Source organism: Pterocles gutturalis, unplaced genomic scaffold (assembly GCF_000699245.1).
Source record: "Pterocles gutturalis isolate BGI_N339 unplaced genomic scaffold, ASM69924v1 scaffold1957, whole genome shotgun sequence".
Lineage (NCBI taxonomy): Eukaryota > Metazoa > Chordata > Aves > Pterocliformes > Pteroclidae > Pterocles > Pterocles gutturalis.
Window position 1 is genome coordinate 9,699 of NW_010114946.1, and position 20,002 is coordinate 29,700.

General features: G+C 38.8%; 1 protein-coding gene across 1 annotated transcript in view; it reads right to left on the minus strand.

Annotated features, from left to right (window-relative positions):
- Positions 1-403: 403 nt before the first annotated feature.
- NPHP3 (nephronophthisis 3 (adolescent)) overlaps positions 404-20,002 on the minus strand; it is a gene marked incomplete at its 5' end in the record, with an annotated part of 20,220 nt that continues 621 nt past the window's right edge. The window contains 25 exons of the mRNA XM_010074972.1: positions 404-701; positions 905-1,020; positions 1,772-1,897; positions 2,248-2,488; positions 3,905-4,032; positions 5,146-5,221; positions 5,630-5,871; positions 6,014-6,203; positions 6,553-6,675; positions 7,530-7,627; positions 8,138-8,302; positions 8,749-8,887; positions 9,073-9,155; positions 9,750-9,852; positions 10,338-10,435; positions 10,603-10,746; positions 11,623-11,737; positions 12,430-12,533; positions 13,370-13,549; positions 14,100-14,174; positions 14,736-14,883; positions 15,921-16,081; positions 16,328-16,461; positions 17,414-17,566; positions 18,622-18,775. Of these exons, the coding sequence (XP_010073274.1) occupies positions 521-701; positions 905-1,020; positions 1,772-1,897; positions 2,248-2,488; positions 3,905-4,032; positions 5,146-5,221; positions 5,630-5,871; positions 6,014-6,203; positions 6,553-6,675; positions 7,530-7,627; positions 8,138-8,302; positions 8,749-8,887; positions 9,073-9,155; positions 9,750-9,852; positions 10,338-10,435; positions 10,603-10,746; positions 11,623-11,737; positions 12,430-12,533; positions 13,370-13,549; positions 14,100-14,174; positions 14,736-14,883; positions 15,921-16,081; positions 16,328-16,461; positions 17,414-17,566; positions 18,622-18,775 (3,477 nt within the window). The remainder of the gene's footprint in view (positions 702-904; positions 1,021-1,771; positions 1,898-2,247; positions 2,489-3,904; positions 4,033-5,145; positions 5,222-5,629; positions 5,872-6,013; positions 6,204-6,552; positions 6,676-7,529; positions 7,628-8,137; positions 8,303-8,748; positions 8,888-9,072; positions 9,156-9,749; positions 9,853-10,337; positions 10,436-10,602; positions 10,747-11,622; positions 11,738-12,429; positions 12,534-13,369; positions 13,550-14,099; positions 14,175-14,735; positions 14,884-15,920; positions 16,082-16,327; positions 16,462-17,413; positions 17,567-18,621; positions 18,776-20,002) is intronic.

A 20,002-nucleotide genomic window follows, 5' to 3' on the forward strand; every position in this document is an offset into this window, starting at 1 on the left:
AGCTGACGAGGGTATTAAAAAATACAAGACAGGTGTATTTTATTAGCATCTCTTTATCTGATGACAAAATATTTTGCATCGCTAGGTATTTCCAGGTAATACAGTCTTGTATTTCAGGGGATTCCATGAGATTGAATTGTGAAAGTATCTCTAAAGGGTTAACAACAGGGAATCGGTTCATAATCATTTTAATTCCCATTCCTCACTGGAAGTATTTTTACTGAACACAGTTGAACCTGACAACAGCTTCAACTGTAGATATATATGATGATATATTCAGATACATTAGCTTCCCAGGAAGCATATCTATCTACAATCAAAGCAGCTCACTTTGTACCGTACACTCTGCAAAGTTAACATGGAAGGATTTCAAGCTTAAATGTTTGTCTCCCTGTCATTCACAAAGACAGGTGTCGGTCCCAAAAGAGTACATTATCCTAGGAAAAAATACATGTCTTCAAAATGTCACATCTGCTTTAAAATACCAATAGAGACTGCCTTTTCCTTGGGCAGGTTTGTATCACCTCTGGCCATGTTCCAGGAAAATGTTTGGTGGTAATGCGCTTTTCAAGCTGAATGTGTCTCCACTTGATGAGTGTCGAGAAGTTGCTTTTCCACCTATCAACAAAGTCTCTGCTTCTTTTATTTCCATAGCTCTCTTGTAGAGTTCAGCTGCCTTTTCAAAGTCTCCCCCTTCATAGCTTTGGAGAAGAGTAAACCAAAGTTGAAACACGCAAATCAAAAAGTCTCTCGATTCATTTAAACTGAAATGCACACCATACTATCAACAAAGTGTACTTAAGGCTCTCTACTCTCCTGCTAAGTACACAAGTCCAGGATGTTTTGTTTCATCAGTAATTTTTATAGTAATTTGCTTTTATAGGGCTAAAGCATCTCATCTTACCTGAGCACAGCCAAGTTTTTCAGAGTTTCCCCCACACGAGGATGCATGTGACCAAAGCTGTCTTCATAAATCTTTAATGCGCATTCATAAAGAGGTAAAGCTTCCATCTGCTTTTTCTTGGGGTAGTAGAAAGTTGTTTGTTACACATGTATATTACAATTTGTTATTATTTTTTTCCAACATAGTATCAACACATCCTAGATACAAAGTCATGCACATTTAACCAAAAGGTGTTTTAATTTCTCAATACTGTTGACAGATGAGGATGATAATTGAGATTGTCGAAGCAATTGGCTTGCATTTGCAAATGCAATTTGCACTGATGTTACAATAATGAGGGTCTGGACTTTCTAGGCAGTTTTGAATATTTCAGTCCTGAAAATTCTGAGTTACCAAATGCTCTTTAATTTTACCTGAGGCACCTTTAATCCCTGTTTAAAATCAGAGATGCAGACTGCAAAAAATACAGGAAAAGGAAAACAATCTACAGCTCTTTCCTGTTGATGCTAAGGAAGGAACTGGGCAAATTGATTGCATCTCCTTTGAATCTCATCTGTGATAACCGCCATATCGCTGAAGATGCTGTACTCTAGCTCTGCTCTTATAAAGCATGCAGGCATTTTGAATTATCTAAAGAGCATTAACCAAGTGTCCTTGTGAAATACCAGTCACAGCAATTATCTGTTCCTTGCATACATTTTCCTCACCAAATATCCTTTCAATTCGTAAAATAGAACCTAAGGATCTGCAAGCCTTACAAGGAATTTCCCCTTTAGATGTGATCAAGTTTCGTTGGGATAATTTAAGTACAAATCACAAAAAAGCCTAAGACAGGAATAGTAAACATGTAAGACATGAAGAACTTACCATTTGACAATACAGGACAGCCAGATTCACCAAAGCCGTTGCTACACTAGGGTGCTTTGGGCCAAATGACTTCTGTCGAATTTCAACTGCTAGTTCATATAGAGGAACAGCCTTGTCAAGTTTTCCCTAGAAAGAGCAGGGAAAAATGATTCAGTTGTCTTGTGTCAAAAATGGTAACAGGAAAATCTATTTTAAACAAAAACACTAGCTTTTCATCAGATCAGAAATTCTTCAAGCTGAATCCTGAGTGTGCAGGACACTGAAGACATTACTCATAAATGGCTTTTCTTCAAGCAAAGTGTGTTTTGAAGAAGCTACTGGGCTTTCTGGAAACAGAGGCTTCTTGACTACACCTTTTATGCAGGTGTGTAGCACACCTGTAGCTGACAGAATGCCCGTGCCCTGCTCCTTCTGGATTGAAGACTGCAAAGCATCACAGTTAGTTTGGGTGATGCAAAAAGAGAACTTGTGCTCACCATCTTTTTGTACAGCACTGCCAGATGTTTCACAGTATAGGCCAAGGAGGGGTGATCTGGAGCCAGCGCTCTCCTCCTGATGTCCAAAGCTTTCTCATAGAGCTCCTCTGCTTTGTCGTACTGCTGCTTCTCGTTGTACAGGGCTGCCAGGTTGTTCAGAGACTGTGCGCAGTCCGGGTGAGCGGGTCCCAGGACTCTCTCTCTCATTTCCAAGGAGCACTTCAGGAAAAGCTCTGCTGTCCTACACAACACATTTGTTCAGCGATATTTTAAAGCTGGTAACATCTGTACAGGCTGCAGTGGCTGTTTGAAACAGAACAAACTCAGCCTTCAAAACCGCACAGATCCTGATCTCCGATAATGGACTTTCCTCAGAATAAATAATGCCACACCAGCAGTTCATTTACGCAGTGAGAACTATACATCACAGCCACAGTCCTGCTGTGCAGGCTAACCGTGAGACTGGGGACAGAGAGCTAGTTAATATATTCCTGGGCAATCTTGGATCCCCTGTGAAGAACTGACGAGCCAGTCGAGTGGATTCCAGCAAACATGACGCTGCCCCGCAGCTGCTTGTTTCTCTCATTCAGCCTACATCTTCAGTTACACATGTCATCCTTCCTGATTCAAAGCCCTCTACTCACTGCTTGGCAACTCCTCAGTAGGCAAGTGCTTTCATGGATAAGGCAACAGCAGAATCTGAGGTGAAGGTTCAGAACACACCACAAATTTTTCAAGTAACTTCAAAAGCTATAAAACATAGGGTTCAACAGACAGCTTTCACACTGAAAGGGGAGGGACTGGAATGGGTTTTATGTAAGGCATGAGCTGGATTCTCATAGTAGAATCATCTAGAAGTGACAAAGTAGAAGAGACCCTGTAATGCCATCATTCAAGTGCTTCCCCATCCAAAGGGCACATCTTATTTCACTAGAGTAACATACTACAGTTCCACTACAGATTTACTGCAGTTCCTCTGTCACAAGAATGGGTGATCCCCACATAATGCTAGCAGCATCCATTAGAACTGAGCCGTTTGTCATCCTGACAGACACACAAATTCTCTGTGACACTATTCCCAAGAGGTCAGCTTAGTAAACTGGAAAAATCCATTTTGCATTAGAGAAAAAAAGATGAGCATTTATACACAGAGCTGTAGGTTCAATTCTGGGAGCTCTCAGACAAGTGTCACAAGGTCTTCACTCAGTACAAGGGCTGGAGGATGATGTGTGATACAGAACAATGAAAACCGATACACCCTTCTGCCACTGATTTCATTCTAACTGCATTGAATGATCAAAAAATTTAATCTTGGACTTGCTTATTCAGAACACAGACACAATATCCACTAAAAAATGACTCACTGAAACAAAGGTGATACTTTTGCTCACCTATGAAATAGTGGAGATACAGTTACTCTAGAGGTAGGGTGTGTTGGACAGGAACTACATATGAATAACGTGGAATATAAAGTGATCTTCTAGGAGCTTAGACAGATATCACTCCTCTATCATCAATCCCTTTGACGTGGCTTCATGAACTGCACTCTAATGAGAATTTGATCATGTGTTGACATGTCATGCTAGTTCTCAATTCTTTGCTTCCATTTAGATCTATGAAAACACTCAGATGCTGTGTGACAATGAATACAACTCACTCAAGATTATTCTGCAGGTAGTAGAGGACTCCAAGCTCATTGAGGGTTCGGGCATTATCTGGTGTGTCCTTGCCTAATGTCAGCTCTTCCAGCTGCAGGGCTCTTTGACGCAGGAGAGCAAAGCCACTCTGCAGCAAAGCACAAGGGAACATATGCCAGTCATCATTAGTGTTCAACTGAAGACAGAAAATCACAAGACTCTGTTTGGAGCCAAAGGAGCACAATAACCCCACTCAAGTTCAGTTTTCAAGCTAAATGGCACACAGGCATTCCGCTTATTTCCAATCTAACAGTGAATTTCACCAAACATGCTTCCAGGAAATTTAAGTTTTCTGCTGTCCTGCAGCTGTTTTCCCTGTATAACACATGTTAATCTGCTTAAACTTGGCAGTGCAAATAACCCATTCAGATCAAATTCTTAGGTTTATAAGCTCAAAACTTAAAATCAAGTTCATCTCCTATCCTAAGTGCCATCTACAAATACATACAAAGTATCACTGAAGGCTTTACATGGATCTGCCAAGCCAACGCTGACATGCAAAGTGAATGACAGGTAAGAAGCACAGCCATTTTACGTGCTCCACCTATTCTTGATCTTTTCAGTCTGAATAAAAATATTTGTGCAGCACAACTCATTACAAAAATGCAGAAAATCTTCATGATCCAAATTAATTTATATTTAAGCATTGTGGAAATAGCAACATTCTTCTGGCTTTTCATTAGAGCTACGATGACAGCTCTGGAGTTACTAGCTGAACTCCTGTAGTACAGGCACTACATAACAAACAAACCCTGAGCTCAAGAATGACATGAGGAACTCTGTAGGTGAAGAACACAGAAGGAAAAAATAGGGAAAAAACTCAGTATGGCACCTAATATTATTACTGGGATTATCCACACCCACAGTAAGCTCTGTGTTCAGTAGTATCTGTAGGATAAATGCCTCGGGTATTCCCAAGAACAAACACCTTTTTCTGTTGCCATTTTGACAGCTAATTGTATCAGCAGTAATTCTGCACCCCTGAAACATATACATCCACTTCTTTCTTTTGCACCTCTCTCAATTCCATACCAGTTGTACTGATTCATCTGCACTTCCAGCAGAGTTAAGGGGCAGTTACCAGCACTGCTGCTAGGCTACTTCACTGCCTAAGCCCTCAAAGAGCAAAAGCATTTGAGCATCAGATCAGCAGACCCACAACACGCCCTGCATTTTTATTAAATATCAAACATTTCCTTACCAGACTGCCCTTCCGCCTTGCTGCCTTCTGGCGTATTTTGAAAGACTTTTTCCTCAGTTGCTCAGCTTGTTCATATCTGTAAACAGTTATTTACAGTGTTAGAAAGAATGCCAAATGTAGCACCACTGGGTATTCTGGAAAAGTGCTAAGTTACTAGAACATTCACATCTGAGGAGAATTTAAGAATCTTGAAGAAATTCCCACTTTTTGTCAAAGACAAAAATATCTATAACACTTAGGACCAGACAATGCTCCTCTTTTATTTCTAAGTTGTTAGAAGGTTGTTGGAAAACAGCACAAAAGTTGGCCCCTACTGTGTGGCCTGCAACAAGAATACAGAGGGGATGCTCACAGTTGCACTGGAAGTTAGGAAACTCCAAAAAAAAGAGCCAAAAAAACCACTGTGGCTCCAGGAAGAAAATATTGGCTGTTATTTTTGTACTACCTTCACAAGAAAGAAAACCACCAGTGCAGTTAAGCTTACTTGTTCTGCTTTTGGTATAAGGTTGCAAGTGCATCCAGTTCACGGGCTACCCGAGGATGTTCAGCTCCGTAGGCATTTTCAGAGATTTCCAGGGCCTGTTTGTATAGCTGTTCAGCATTTCCAAACTTCTTCCACTGAACATAAACTCCTGCAAGCTGGTGGAGTGACTGCGCCACCCTTGGGTGGTCCGGATCCAGCGCAGTCTCTCGAATCTCCAGTGACCGCTGCAGAGGAGCCACAGCCTGTAACAACGAAGGTGGGAATATGATGGCAGCAGGCAGCATCCTGTATGCTACAATAATTTAACAACTGCAACAGAAAGCACACACTGAGCTCCGCTTAATTTGCCTCCTTGCCGTTACAGCAATCTCTAAATGTACTTACCTGACTGAGAAGACCTAGGTCCTTAAGAAACCGTCCCAGGGTCTCATAAAGATCAGCCAGGCAGATCATACTTTCCTCTCCCTCACAGCTTTTTTCATATTCTTTCAGAGAGTCAAAATACTCAGCTGCCATAGAGCTCTTATCTTTCCCAACCAGCTGCCAGTAACTCAGCAATTCTGCAAAATGTCCCCTGTTTTAACAAGGAAATAAGAAGCTCATCTTATCTCTCATACCCCTCTGTTCAGACTGATGCTAGCGTAGAAGAAAAGGGCCATATGCATGGATTTTGTCTTTATGCTACAGTGTCTACAGGGGCAACCTACGGAGACTGACACTGTTCAACAGCAATATTTATCCCTTTACCAACCCCCAGGTGTAACAGAACAGAAAAAATAGATTACTTATGTGACAACAGCATTTAGCATTTCAGTCTCTAGTATTTAAGTTCCTCTGATCTAGATCAGTCGTCTTCTGATTTATACTGACAAAAAATTACTTTGAAATGTTTATAACTGCCAAAGCAGTGGCTACCTTTGTACCTTTTGTAAAGGTTTTGGGATACAAAGAGATTCAACAGACACTTGTGTAGCTTTTGCTTATCACCCTGCTGTTGGAAGAGCCAGGGAAGTTCATCTGCACTTCTCCAAGTCACTCGGTCTTGACTGTTGAAAGAAAAGCAAATAGAAATTAAAATTCTGAGAGGCCTGACAGAACCTGTCAATTTGATGTGAAAACTAAGCAAGCATACAATTGACACACCTGAATGTCTTAACAGGCAGACTACTATAAGACCTATGTCCTCCATTTTCTCACTTCTTTAATTTCAGCTCAGAAGGTGCTGGAACACCCAGGTAGCCCACAGCAAGCTGCTCCTCCCTCCCCTGCGGGCTAACCTGTGCCTGCCAGCAGGATTCCAGCCCTGCAGCAGCCCACTGTGCCTTTGTGCCTCCTTTCCCTGGCGCACCGTGGCCCTCTCAGCTTTCTGTTGCCCAGCAGTGGATGCTCTGAAGAACAGTGAGCAGTAGCTCACAGCTGGGACACACTGACTCAGGACTGTAAATGTAAATCAATTTTCAAGCTGGATATGAGCTTATAGCTGTTCAGCTGTTCTACCGGACCTCCTCTTGTGTATGTGCTAATTGCTTGCTGAAGACAAGTGGTCTGCTGCTGCTGCTTCAAGTTCCAAGCAACCTTCAAGTTCCTGGCCTTTACTGGGAGTTAAAAATCAAAGTGGGGCAAGTTACCACAAGATAACTGATGTGGTACAAATTCATGCCCTACCTTTTCACATGATAACTTCACTGTATGCCCATTTGCCCCCATAGTCCCCAATCTTTTCCAAGATTAAAAAGCAACACATCAATAATAAACTGCTAAGCTAACAAATGGGGTTTTGCGGAGTTATTTTACCGTAATAATTTACTGAACTGAGTCAAAGAAGCTGTACGAAGAAAACAAAAATACCTCTGAGGCCTAAAGCCTGCAATTTAGGACATCTCGAGGAATTCTGACCTACCTTAGCTGCATGGTGAAATACTCCACTAGCTTTTGTCTATAGGCAGAAATAACACTTTCATCTTCTTCCATGTACTCTAGCCTCACCATCTCCCAAGCCTGAAAGGCAGTACAATTGAGAGAAAGAGAATGCATTTAATTTGTTAAGTGCCAATGATACACACGGCGCTATGCAAGATTTCCTTGTGAAACATCTCTCGTGTTGTAGAACTGAAAATCTTTTGATGACAAAGGCACTACGAACAGATTGTCTTACATTAGACCAAAGCTCTGGTTATTCAGGTAATACTCCCTTTTCCTTCAATTTTGCTTGTTTTTTGTGGACCCAGTGTTTTCCAGGACACATGGAGCTAACAACTAACAGATCAGACATTTCTGAAGGTTGGAAATGGCAGATTTTCAACTGTGGAACAATACTGACCAATACTGCTATCACAGCTCTCATGGTTTTCAAGGCAATTCTAACATCAGACCAAATGTAAAGGAAAATGGATGAGCAAACACAAACATATCACAGCCTACTATGTTCCCAACAGAACTTATCTCAAAACCAGCAGGGGCTTAGGGGGTGGAGTTCCACTTGCACATGGTTAGAAGTACAACATTTACCTGGAGGTGCTGGAACTTAAGCAAACCACAGCCATATGTCAGCAAACATTTTTTGTGCAGGCTGTGAACAAGTGAGGCTAACACTGCAGAAGACAGGTCAGGATAAAGTTCCATCAGCTCTGACTCGCTCACACCATTGTGGCTAACACCGATGACACACAGGATCTACATAAAGAAGAAACATTCTTCTACTGTTGGCAATATTTGCTGCAGAGCTCAGTTACACTGAAATTCCAAGAAAAATACTGTATATCACTGTGTATAACTTTATACATCAAGGGGAAAAAAACAAACCTGCCTACCTGAGCCCTTTCCCTCTTCTGTCCTCAAAGAACAGTCCCCACTGCTAATGGATTAATATTCTAATAGATAAATCACCAAATGAGACAGTGGGACAAACAAATGGTTCCTCAGACTTTCCTCTAAAACACTGGGGGGAAATAACTCCATTATAAGGAACCTCCATCTAAGTAAATTATGCTGAAGGTCCTATGCTGCCAGCACCAAAGAACTTCCAACTATTGAGTATCACGTCCTACTAAAATATATGTTCCATACAACCGGGAAATTCTGCAAACGTACGTAGAAATACTGACGCATTCTCTGCTTACCTCTCTCAAAAGCCCTTTCTCTTTCTCACTGCGCAATGATTCTTGAATTGATCTGAGAACAAGCCTGTACAGTGACACTGTGTCTTGACACTGGAAACACTGTTGAAGGGTTTGGTCAATATTTCCTGTACTTCCAACACTGAGCAGAAGGACAAAAATATTAAATTTGGCTGAGCAAGATGAATCGAAACTACTGAAGAGTTCCATTTCAGAAGTGAATTCCTACTAGGTTTAAAAGGTACACAGCACCTGGTGAGATTAAACACAGAAGAGCTGAATTAATCTAGTGATCAGTGTAATAATTTCAAGATCTTCTCAACTTACCAAGCAATGGTTTTGCCCAAGAGAGTGACATACAAAGCATTGCAAGTTGTGGCAGAACGGCAATGTCTCTCAAGCTTCTTCTCCTACATTTTAAACAAAAACTGTGAGCCAAAATAAAGTTAACCATACCAATTAAATGTTCACCATTTGAAAAGTTCTACATATGCTTCTATCTGTAACATCTGAAGACTACGATATGACAGCTAGTGCACAAAATACTGCATGTTTTTCTAGCTATAGGAGCATGTGAGTGAAAGTTTCCTTTTGAATTTAAGATGAAAATAGTTAGGATCTAACCATTACATCTCTAAAGATGTAAAGATTACAGAATCGGTCCCCAAGGCAAAGAGGTAAAATACTTTTTCCTCACTCTGATAATCATTGTTACAGCAGCATGCAATACTAAACTTTCTATTACTCTAAAATCAAATAACATGTTTACAGCAATATGTGCAACTGCACTGGGCTGGTGTTAATAATTTACGCTGTTCCATCTGTGTTTCAGTGCTATGAGCCATGGGGTAAAAATATTCGAACTGCACACTATCTTGCGCAGTAGTGTTTAGTAAGCTAAATATAATACTTTCTTTCGGCAGCTGGGCTTATTTAGTTTTTCCACATTTTCATTAAAAGTTATACTAGAAGAAGGTACTTTAGAAGAACTGCAATGGACATACCTGCTCTTTAGTCAATTTAACATTTGCGGAGTTACATTCTGCACTAATGAGAGATTTAACGTCTTTGGAATTCAGTGGATCAAGATGAAGAGTGGGCCACAACCTTTGGTAAAAGAGAACAAAGTCACATTCAGACCTGATTAAACAGCACTCAAAAGGAAAAAAGACATCAAAGTTCTAGAGCTTTTTAAAGATTGATATCAAAGCAGTAATTGAAGCTATTCCTGGCTTCTAAGAAATTCTAGCGATCACAAGTGAAATTTCCACTTTTAGCCTTATCCTGGATCTACACCATGGTATTGTCGTTCTTGATGTGCATCCGACTGCATTTAATATCCTCTTTCATACCGCCATGTGGACAGATCCATCACAGTAAAACAAAAATCTGGTTTGCCAACAAATAAAACCTGTCCTCATTGCAGTTACAACAGACAATTTGTTGTCCTCAAATGGTTCCAAAACCATTAAGGTTTTAATTAATCTCCAGGGCTTAATAAATCTGTCTGTTTGCTCTTCAACAAATAACTGTCATTTAAAACCATAATTCTAACCCAGGCTACTTTGAAACATCTCGGAAATATAACATACCTCCAAGCCTGTGGACATGTTTCCACATTCACTGACACAATCACTCTCACATTCACCGGCAGTGGATCTATCAGCCACTTCATATGCTTCTCGGCTTGCTAAAAACAAATTGTGGTTACTTCATACAAAGGTATTAAGTAGTTCTACATGTACTCTTTAGAGCAAAGCAAACATCAACATTTCTGTTGCATAGATATAGCTGAACCTATTGCAATAGTCAAAGTTTCTTTTAGCCTGACAAATGGTAAGTATTTTGAAAACATACCTGTATCTGGTCAATGGAATCAATGATTATAATAATGCTGCCTTGATGACGTGCAGAAAGTTTTTCCAGCCAGCGGGGAAACTCCTCCAGAAGCTTAGCGGGATCCAAAGTCAGAGGTGACACCAACCAAGAATGTTGCATAAGCTGCAGAATTATAAATATACATAACAAATTCTACCTTAAAAAATCAGCTAGGATGGTTGAAAGAAGTCCTATAGACACAAGAGGGATTAAAAAAAAAAAAAAAAGTCAACAATTTTTTGGGAAATTTTTCTAGTCAGGTTCCCACAGATTTCTTTCTTTCTAGTATATGCAGAAAGCTGACATATGCAGAACAAATATTTATTGAACTTGTGTAAATTCTAGAGAGATAACCTGAGTTTATACAATGGACAAGGACTTTGGAGACTCAAAAGGCTTAAAAAGTTGCACAGGTTAAATAGGCAGACTTCTAAAATACATGAGAAAATCGCGAGGAAAGCACAATTGATTTCATTTTTCTAAAGGCTTTAGTCCTGTGAGGTCCTTAGTCCCACCCTGTGAAGAAAAAAGCAAGCTCAGCCCACAGCACAAAAACACTTATTCCCCAGATACCTAACACACAATTAAAAAAGAAATTAACACAGGAGAGAGATGAGTCTAGGAACAGTATGGTGCCAACTGGTGAATACAGCCTCAGGTTTCTGAACACACAGACAGAAGAGGGACCACGTTCCTCTCTCATTGGCCAGATGGCAGGAAATTTTGGAAGAAGCTTATATGGTTTTATAAGCCATCAACATAGGTCACTGGAAGCACAACTGCTAATGCCAATATATTATGAATACCCCAGAGATGCTATTTAATTGATCTGCATTCTATGTATAGCATCAGATTCTGCCATTCTAGAATGCTTTACATTTGTGTTACCCTTAACTGACGTAGAAAAAGCTGTAGAAAATTTGATCTTCTGACATATATAGACACATAAGCACCTTCCAAAGAACCATGCAATGCAGGGTATGTAGTAACAGGGCATACCTTTAAAGTAAGGCGTTTAATTATCAATGCAGATTCTGAACTAGTGGACAACGGCCTCCCAACAAAGTGATAAAGAATTACTGTGTTTGGTGAATGCTTCTGTTGCAATTGAATCCTAGTGAGAGGAGTTAAAAAAAAAACAAACCACACTTAATAGACTATAATTTTGCACATATATCTCAAATAAAAACTATCAGTTTTGCCAAAGGAGACAGAGCATCTGAGCTACAGGTGCCCCACAGTTCTCTGACAAAATAGGACAGACATTTCCTGAGCTATAACTGAACTCTCTGTGTCAGGTTCCACTTTTGCTCTCACCAGTACCGACAGCCGTTAACAAGTGCCCTTCCTGGCCCTGGATAGTCACATCACTACGCTTCTAAGAATCAATAACACTATCAATTTATTTCTATCTCAGCAAATTTTGTCACAGCCTAAAAGTGACCATAAAATCCATTTCTATGATAAATTATTAGGTCTGATCTTTGCTTTATTTCAGTTAAAATGACTCCAAAGGACCCCTTTTGTGTATCAGAGAAGGGCAACACTATTGAGCTACTGAAACCGCTTATTAGTGCTGTGCGAAGACAGATCTGTAGGGTGGTGCAACTGGAACCAGAGAGATGTTACAGGCAGTCCAGATGGAATTAATTACTCTATTATTACAAATCTTTCCAGGATGCTTCAATAACTTCAGCACTTTGTAAATGCTGCCATTTTACCTCTAATTAAACCGATACAATGTTTGAAATGTAATGGAAACTTAACTATTTTCTTAAATTTCATTCAGACAAAAAAAGAAACTACCATTTTGACAGAAGGAGAGATTTCCCAGAGCCTGGTCCTCCTGATACAAGCAGAGGTGGAATTGGTGCTGGTGCTGCTACTAGGTCATTTAGACGCTCAAAATACTATAAAAAATAAACAATCATTACAAACATTCCGCTGATTAAGGGAGAAATATAGTGCTTCGTTATTGTAAACCATCTAGATACAAAATGCACATGCAGATTTATTAAGGTAAGGGAATAACTACTGAAATACATTATAACACAAATGGAAATAAAACTTTGTAATGAAACACTTAAACCACAGAATTTATAAACTCTTTTAAAGAAAGTGTAAAATAAATAAACATTTTTTTCAAAACTCTATTTAAAATGGAATTTTCAGTGCTAATAAACTGAATTAGTGTTACTACACAAAGCAATTGTGCACTATCTTTCTTCAGGCTCCCTTGCCCCCATTCTCCCCTAACTACTCTGCTGCATTGGATCTGGTTGTCAGGACAAAGCCTTTAGAGTTGGCATCTGCCATTAATAATATTTTGAGGCACTAAGCATGCAAAAGAAAAGCTTTCTTTCACCACATGAATGCCCACAAATGTTGTAGCAGAGTTCAGGATGGCAAAAAAAACCCAAAACAAAACCCAAAACCAACCAAACAAAAAAACCACCCTTCATCCACTTGGGAGAAATATTTTTTATTTATAGTGCTTTTCCCTAATGCAGGAACAACAACTGCTTCTTCACCAATACCATGCAACAACACACAAACTGGCACCTCTCCCAGAATATCAATACGCCATCTATGTGAGACATATGGGTTCTTCCAGCCTAAGGAGTAACAGCCTGGAGGATGCTCTCAGACAGACACAGCTTCTTCTGTAGAAGCAGATCTTGCCTAACACGAGATGGAAATGAGTGATGACTTTCTCTTCACCCATATACATTTCCAGTGTACTCACTTTCTCAAATCCCAGCTCACATGTTGAATTACAGGCCTGCTGAAAGGCTTCCATCTGTTCTTGTTCATCATGCGCATCCCACAATACATCACCAAAAATTTCTTCTTCAGGAGCCGTGGACTCTTCCTTATTTCCCAACTCCTTGCTTTCAAGTTCGGTCATTTCACACCCCAATATATCCTAAGTAAAAACAAAATTACACAGAGAAAACTGCAACTAGAATTCTGAACAGTGCAGGCACATTTGGTGTTCGTCTCAATTCCACTGTGTATGTGTGCAGCTCTACTGAAACATCAATATGCTCATTTCCTTTTAGGCTAGCAGAGAACGTAAATAAATCAGCAATTAGATGAGACTTAACTCTGAATGCATAGGTCTCAAGACACTGGTTTTAGACTTCTCGGAGTGGAAGCAATTTACCACAAGGAAGAATAAGGAGAGGATGGACTATGCAATCTTTCCTTATCCTGTAATATGTATAAAGAGAAATTAAGAGACTTTAGGCCACAAATCCCTTTCCCTGTTATTTCTGCTTCTGTCCATAAAAGAACTTCTCAGTTTTGGGTTTTATTTTCCACTTGCAGATTTCTTTGCTTGCCAGATATTAATGATAAAACACAAAAAGATTATTTGAATTACATCTAAGTAGCATATAGTAATCACAGTAACATCATTTAGGATCATGAATCACAGCAGAACAGAAAAAGCTGAAACGCATCAGGTACTCTACCTGTTTAATTATCTTTTCCACACAATTATAGATTTCATATGCCCCTTCCTCCACACCTCCAATATGATCAATCATCTGAAAAAGTGAACAGCAAAGCATGACACCACTCTGAACCCAACTGGGAACAGTGTTTAGGACTTTCAACAAAAACGCTCTGGAACACATTTAAATTCCATTCTGTTGCATTCCTTAGGTAGGATTCACATCGCCTAAACTTTCAAAGCTGGGCATTTAATTTCACCTGTTCTCAATAGTTCTCTCTGTAGAGGGAAATAAATGGTAACTGATCTATTTTCAGATGGGAGGGATCTCTCTGGAGGTACACCTCTTTCTCTTCAGGGGCTACAGAGGGACTTCAGATAATTAGCTTTGCCATTTAAATGGCTAAACACAGGTGAGAAATTCGATCCCCATAGCACAGGGATTTTTCTTCAGTGAACATGCAGTGGCTTTTTTTCTCCCCTGCTAATGAAAAGTTCGTAACATTCATAAACTTCAGCTTTATCAATCTGCTCATATAATGAGCGTCCAGAACAACAAGTGTAATGCAATTTCTCCTGTGACTACTAGCATTCAATGTTGTTTGTAACAGGAAAGTAAGCCTTTTAAAAATCAAGTGTCTTTAAAATGCCATACCTTTGCTTTGTTCACGGAAGAAATTTGCTCAATTAACTGTTGCACTGAGACTGCACTGACTCTGCCATCCTCCTTTCTGTGGTAAATTAGCCGGGGTTTTTCTTCTGGATTTTTCAAGAAGGCTTCTTCACAGTCCTCCAACAAACAACTAGATTGGAAATCAGCATTCTTGTGCTATATTACACTGCTGTAGTAAACAGTTCAATCAACACAAGCTCCGAAGATGGGTTTCACTGCAAAATCTAATTCAAAAGTCGTATCTATTTACAACAAAGGGCAAGCAAATATTTCAGCAGAGAATTTAAGACAAACTCAGAAGCAAGGACCAGCTAAGAGAAATTTATGCTACTTGTACCAAAGCCATTAAAACCATTTATTAATTGTATGATTGTTGCTTGTAAATTAAAAGTTGATCTTCCTGTCAGACCAATATGCAGAGTGAAAGTGCAATGACTACTCTATGATCCTTAATATTACCTTTGCTAATTCCTTTTTCCTTATTCTTCAGCAAAAAGACACTTCTCACTCTCCCCCAGTCATCAAAACCAAACTCTGGCCAAAATTCCCAAATGTGTAACAGAAACAGTCCTAAAACGATTCTAAAAGTAACCCTAGTTTGGAGTTTCTTCTTCTAGAAGGTTAGGAAACTACTCACTGAACAAACATCACCATTTGTCATAAAACATTATGGCTTCAGTAAATTAAGCTGTAGAAAGATAGAAGAAGGTACCACACAGGAGAGACATGAAATCAGTCCAAAAAACAGCCAAAGATATAAAATAATACGTGACAGAAAAAAATAAAAATACTGCAGACAGGTGTAAGGCTAGATAATCAAATTAAAAACACCGAGGACATTCACACCAGCCATCCTGAATTTCTAAGACCCCAGCACTACACATGACAGAGAGCTGCTCTTGGAAAGCAGAACATTTCTGCAGTATGAAAACATCTTTCATGTTGTATTTTAAGAGGATCTGTAGCTCCAAGAAAAAAGAGGTGAAACAAAGCTGATACATTTTTTTAACTGCCTGCACTAGCAAACCTGAAGTTTGAAGGACTATGCCTTAGAAGAGAGTAGCTTAGGAAATGTACTGAGCAAAGTGTCATGTACATTTTAATAAGCTATGCACTCTGCATAAATTACCAGTTTCCATTTGCTTTACCAGTCTGGAAAATACTTACCCTGGCAAAGTTAAATGCAGGAGCAAAATGACTAATGAACTTTTTTCAATTTCCCATTTTCTTACATCCTTAAGAGGCCTTTCATTTTCTGATGAAAAATGAACAACTTGAAAGAAGTACCCCCTTGTCTCACAGATTCTTTGAAGTTTTGGTGAGTAGTTCTGAAAGCAAATTTGAATAACAGTGCTTTACTATTAAATCTGCATAGCACTAAGGACCTACTAGATAAATCTCAGTTTCTTTTCTCTATGCTCTTTCTTCCCCTGAAGTCCTTGACAATACTTTCACTGACTTCACCGAAATCAGGCTACACCTACTAAAGCTTTCAAGAAATATTGGACAAATTTCTGAGTAAGTATCACAGTGGAAACAAAACAGCATATAAGTTAAGTTTGTGAGGTACTCACTCCAATGAAGATGTCAACTTCTGGTTGAGTCTCATCAGTACTAATAATAAAACATCTTACTGTGTTACTCCACAGAGAGTGGGAAAACAGAGGAGTAACCTGTAGTAAACTGGCAACAGCAGCATCCCAGTCATCTGCCAATGAAAAGAAACCAAAATGAGGTCTAGAGATCTTCACATCTCATTACATAAGTGCATAAGTCAGTCATCACTTAACATTATGAATTTATTTTATTTAAAATAGTAGCAACAATTTTACTATTTTAATTTTATAAATTTGAATTTAGAGAACTCTTATCATTTGATAATGTAATATAATTTGATAATGTGGCAAAACAGTGTTAAATATATTCCTATTCTCATTAGGATGGTATTTCCTTTAAATAGGACTGATGAAATGTATCCACAAAAATGAAGCTGATAGATGTAAAGTAAGTAAAAATATGCAGGAATAATAAAATCACTTATAATCAAACACAATTTTCTTTTTCTTACAGATCTATATGCATTTCAATTAGACAATATGAATAAATGACAGTGAAACATTATGTGAACTTCCTCTTCTTGAGATAAAGTCCATTGCTTTCTGTAGGACTGTACGTCAATTCCCTATGGAAGCTCTACATCCTCATCTTGCAATCAGATTTCCATGAATGGCCCCCTAACCAGACTCAAAACCCATGCAAATCCAAAAAAAACCCCAGGGGCACAGTTTATTCTAATGCAAACATAACATTCATACTCAGGAAGCAGAGAATTTGAATAAAAATGGAAAAAAGAACGCCAGCAGATATTGAAAGACCACTATCTTCCTCAGTGAACATAAGCAACAAAATGGTTTACTCACAACAAAGCACTATTCACTGCTCTTTGCTAAAATCACTGCTGCACACACTGTCCTCACCAAACATATTAAACATGTACAGCTCCAGTTCTTTTCATTTTTACAAAGAATTCCAAATAACCCTTTAGTTAAATAACCCAAGAATGGACATAAAATGAGCCAAGAAAAGAACATTACTTAAGAATAGATAGAAAAATGACACAGATGCATCTAATCCCAACAAAATAAACCACCACTACTTACCTCTGTTTATATTTGCAAATGGCCCCTCAACGTCTATAGTGCTATGAGCAAATTCAGGCCCTCTGAAAGACTGCTGAAGTTGCATCATACTGCCCATGGATGGCTCACTTCCCAAAGCTCCTCCATTCCAGTATTCCGATTGTGCCCCGGTAGCTAATATTGGTGGAAAACCAAACCAAAACAAAACTTCTTCATTGTCACTAAACAAAGTAAATTATCAGTCTTAAATACTCCAGCTGAAATCTACTGCCACATGCCACTGATAATAATTTTTAATTCTTTAGCAAATTTGCTCACACCTTCTTCGTGTGCTGTTAATGAGAAGCCATGCTGCTAACGGGATGGGGTCATTTGCTAATATTTGCTGTTATATGGATTGCTCACACCCGTTGGGTTCAAATGCTGACTTGCATTACAAATCGGGAAAACAGTTCACAGCATTGCTGCAGTCATTTGTGCGCATCACTGAACTGACAACTTTTGCTCAGGAACGTTCCAGCACTGAAAAAGCATTAATGGGCTGCAGCTCAGGACTGAAATATATTCTCTGTGCTGTGTGAAAGAGCTTTCACAGTATCTCTTTGTCATATGCTTGGATTACACTTCTGCCTATCAATATACAACTTTCAAGACACTACACAGATCTTCCATGGAGAAAATCAGGAAATTGAAACACACTTACAAAAGTATAGAAGGGAAGAATTAATTCAAAAATTAATTTAACACAAAAGAAGAGAGAAAAAATATACAAAAGAAAACAACACTATCTGTACCACTAAAGCTCATGAAACGCATAATTACTATGCAACAAGCCAATCACTGCATTTTGAAACGTTTCTTTTAAAGATTGCATATTTATACTCCTGTCAAGATGTGACAGTTGATAAATCTCAATAAGCAAAACAAAGGTTAAGCAACAGCAGTGGCATGTTTTCCTCAGTAACCCTTCATGATTCAAGAAGTAATGGTGGCCACCCTTAAGAGTGTTAAGGTGCTAACTGTCTGCTACAACTATTGCTCTATCTTGAATCTGAGATAAAGGCAGTGGACTGATCACACACCTATCCAAATCCTTCCCATGTTATCGAACACCTCTTCCAGCATGTACAAGGTTTTGCCTTTTATGTCATTAAGATTGCTAGGGCTTCCCTTTCAAAAAATTCTTCAGTTAAATAACCAATACCAACTGCCGGGGATGAAATTCTCACCCATAACATCTGTACAATTGTCATCAGAATCAGATTCTTCGGGATCAAACACGTGGATTCCCTGGGCCTGGAGTCTCTGAAGTTTTGCTTCTAGCTCTCGCTTGGCCCTCAGTAAGTCCTGAATCTCATTTTCTTTAGTTTCTCTAAAAATCTTTGAGCAGGAAAAAAAAAAAAAAAAGAAAGAAAGAAACACAAGACATAAATCTTTTGAAAATCTGTATCAGTTCCTGAATTCATGTTATCTGCTTAAACTGGAAAAATAAGTTCCTAGCACTCATTTAGCAGGCAAAGGCATGAAAATGTGAACAAGAAGCACATCAGAAGCCTATAACTGAGCAGCGAAACATAGTTTAAAATTACTTCTTTTTAAAATTTTACCATTTAAAGACTTATCATACTGTTCTGAAAGTTAGAAGTCTGCATTAGTGTGGAAAGGTCATTAAAAATGGCGTGTAACTTTATTCACATTTTAAAGTTTCTTGTCTTCTAAAATCACTACATATAATAATTTTTTCAAAGGTTGCCTTTTATTCTTCCATGTATTTTTTTACATTCACATATCATCTTGTATTTGATTGTTACAGACTTTTAAATTACCTAAGATAGAAAGCATCTCCAGCTGTCCTGTTTGTAAAATATTACTATCATGGGGGGAAGAAAACATGAACTTAGATTTAAATACAAAGAGACGAACTCTTCTACTCTCATTTTCTTAAATAAGGCCAAAACTAATCCTTTTTTATATATCTGGCAAACATTAACATCTGTTAAAATTAAAGATACCAAGAATCTTGAAAACAGGGCAAAACTAGGACCTATTGCCCTGTTTTGGGGGGTAGAAGTATCATCATCGGCAGCAAGGGAAAAGCAGGAGCATCAGCTTGGCCTTTCAAGTCATCCCTCCAAAAAGTGCAAAGGCTTTTGTCTTTAACTGGCTATCACATTTTAGCAGCCAAAAGAGATGCACCAATACACACTTCTCTTTAATGTAAGCCAGAAGTCTTCAACATTACAATGCTATATACAAAATTTATTCAGAAATAATGGAATTCTGTCTATACATTCCTTCAGAGTCTGTCAGTTTGCAGCCCACATTTTCTTGTCACTCTCAAATATTAATGTATTCCTGTGCTCAGATCCATCATTGCGTGTTCTTTTAATATTTAAAAAGTTATTGCCTATTTTTTCCTCTTAGTTTTACAGAGAAATTTTGGCAGGATTATCTTGAAGGAAATAAGCATCTACAGCTATGATACTATAAAGTTTGAGGTTTTTTTCTAAGAAAGAGAGGTCGTGATGAAAGCTATTGGAGAAGAGTTAATTGGGGGAATGTGCCCAAGTGACAACCACCTTTTTCTGATGATTTTCTGAGGAAAAGTCA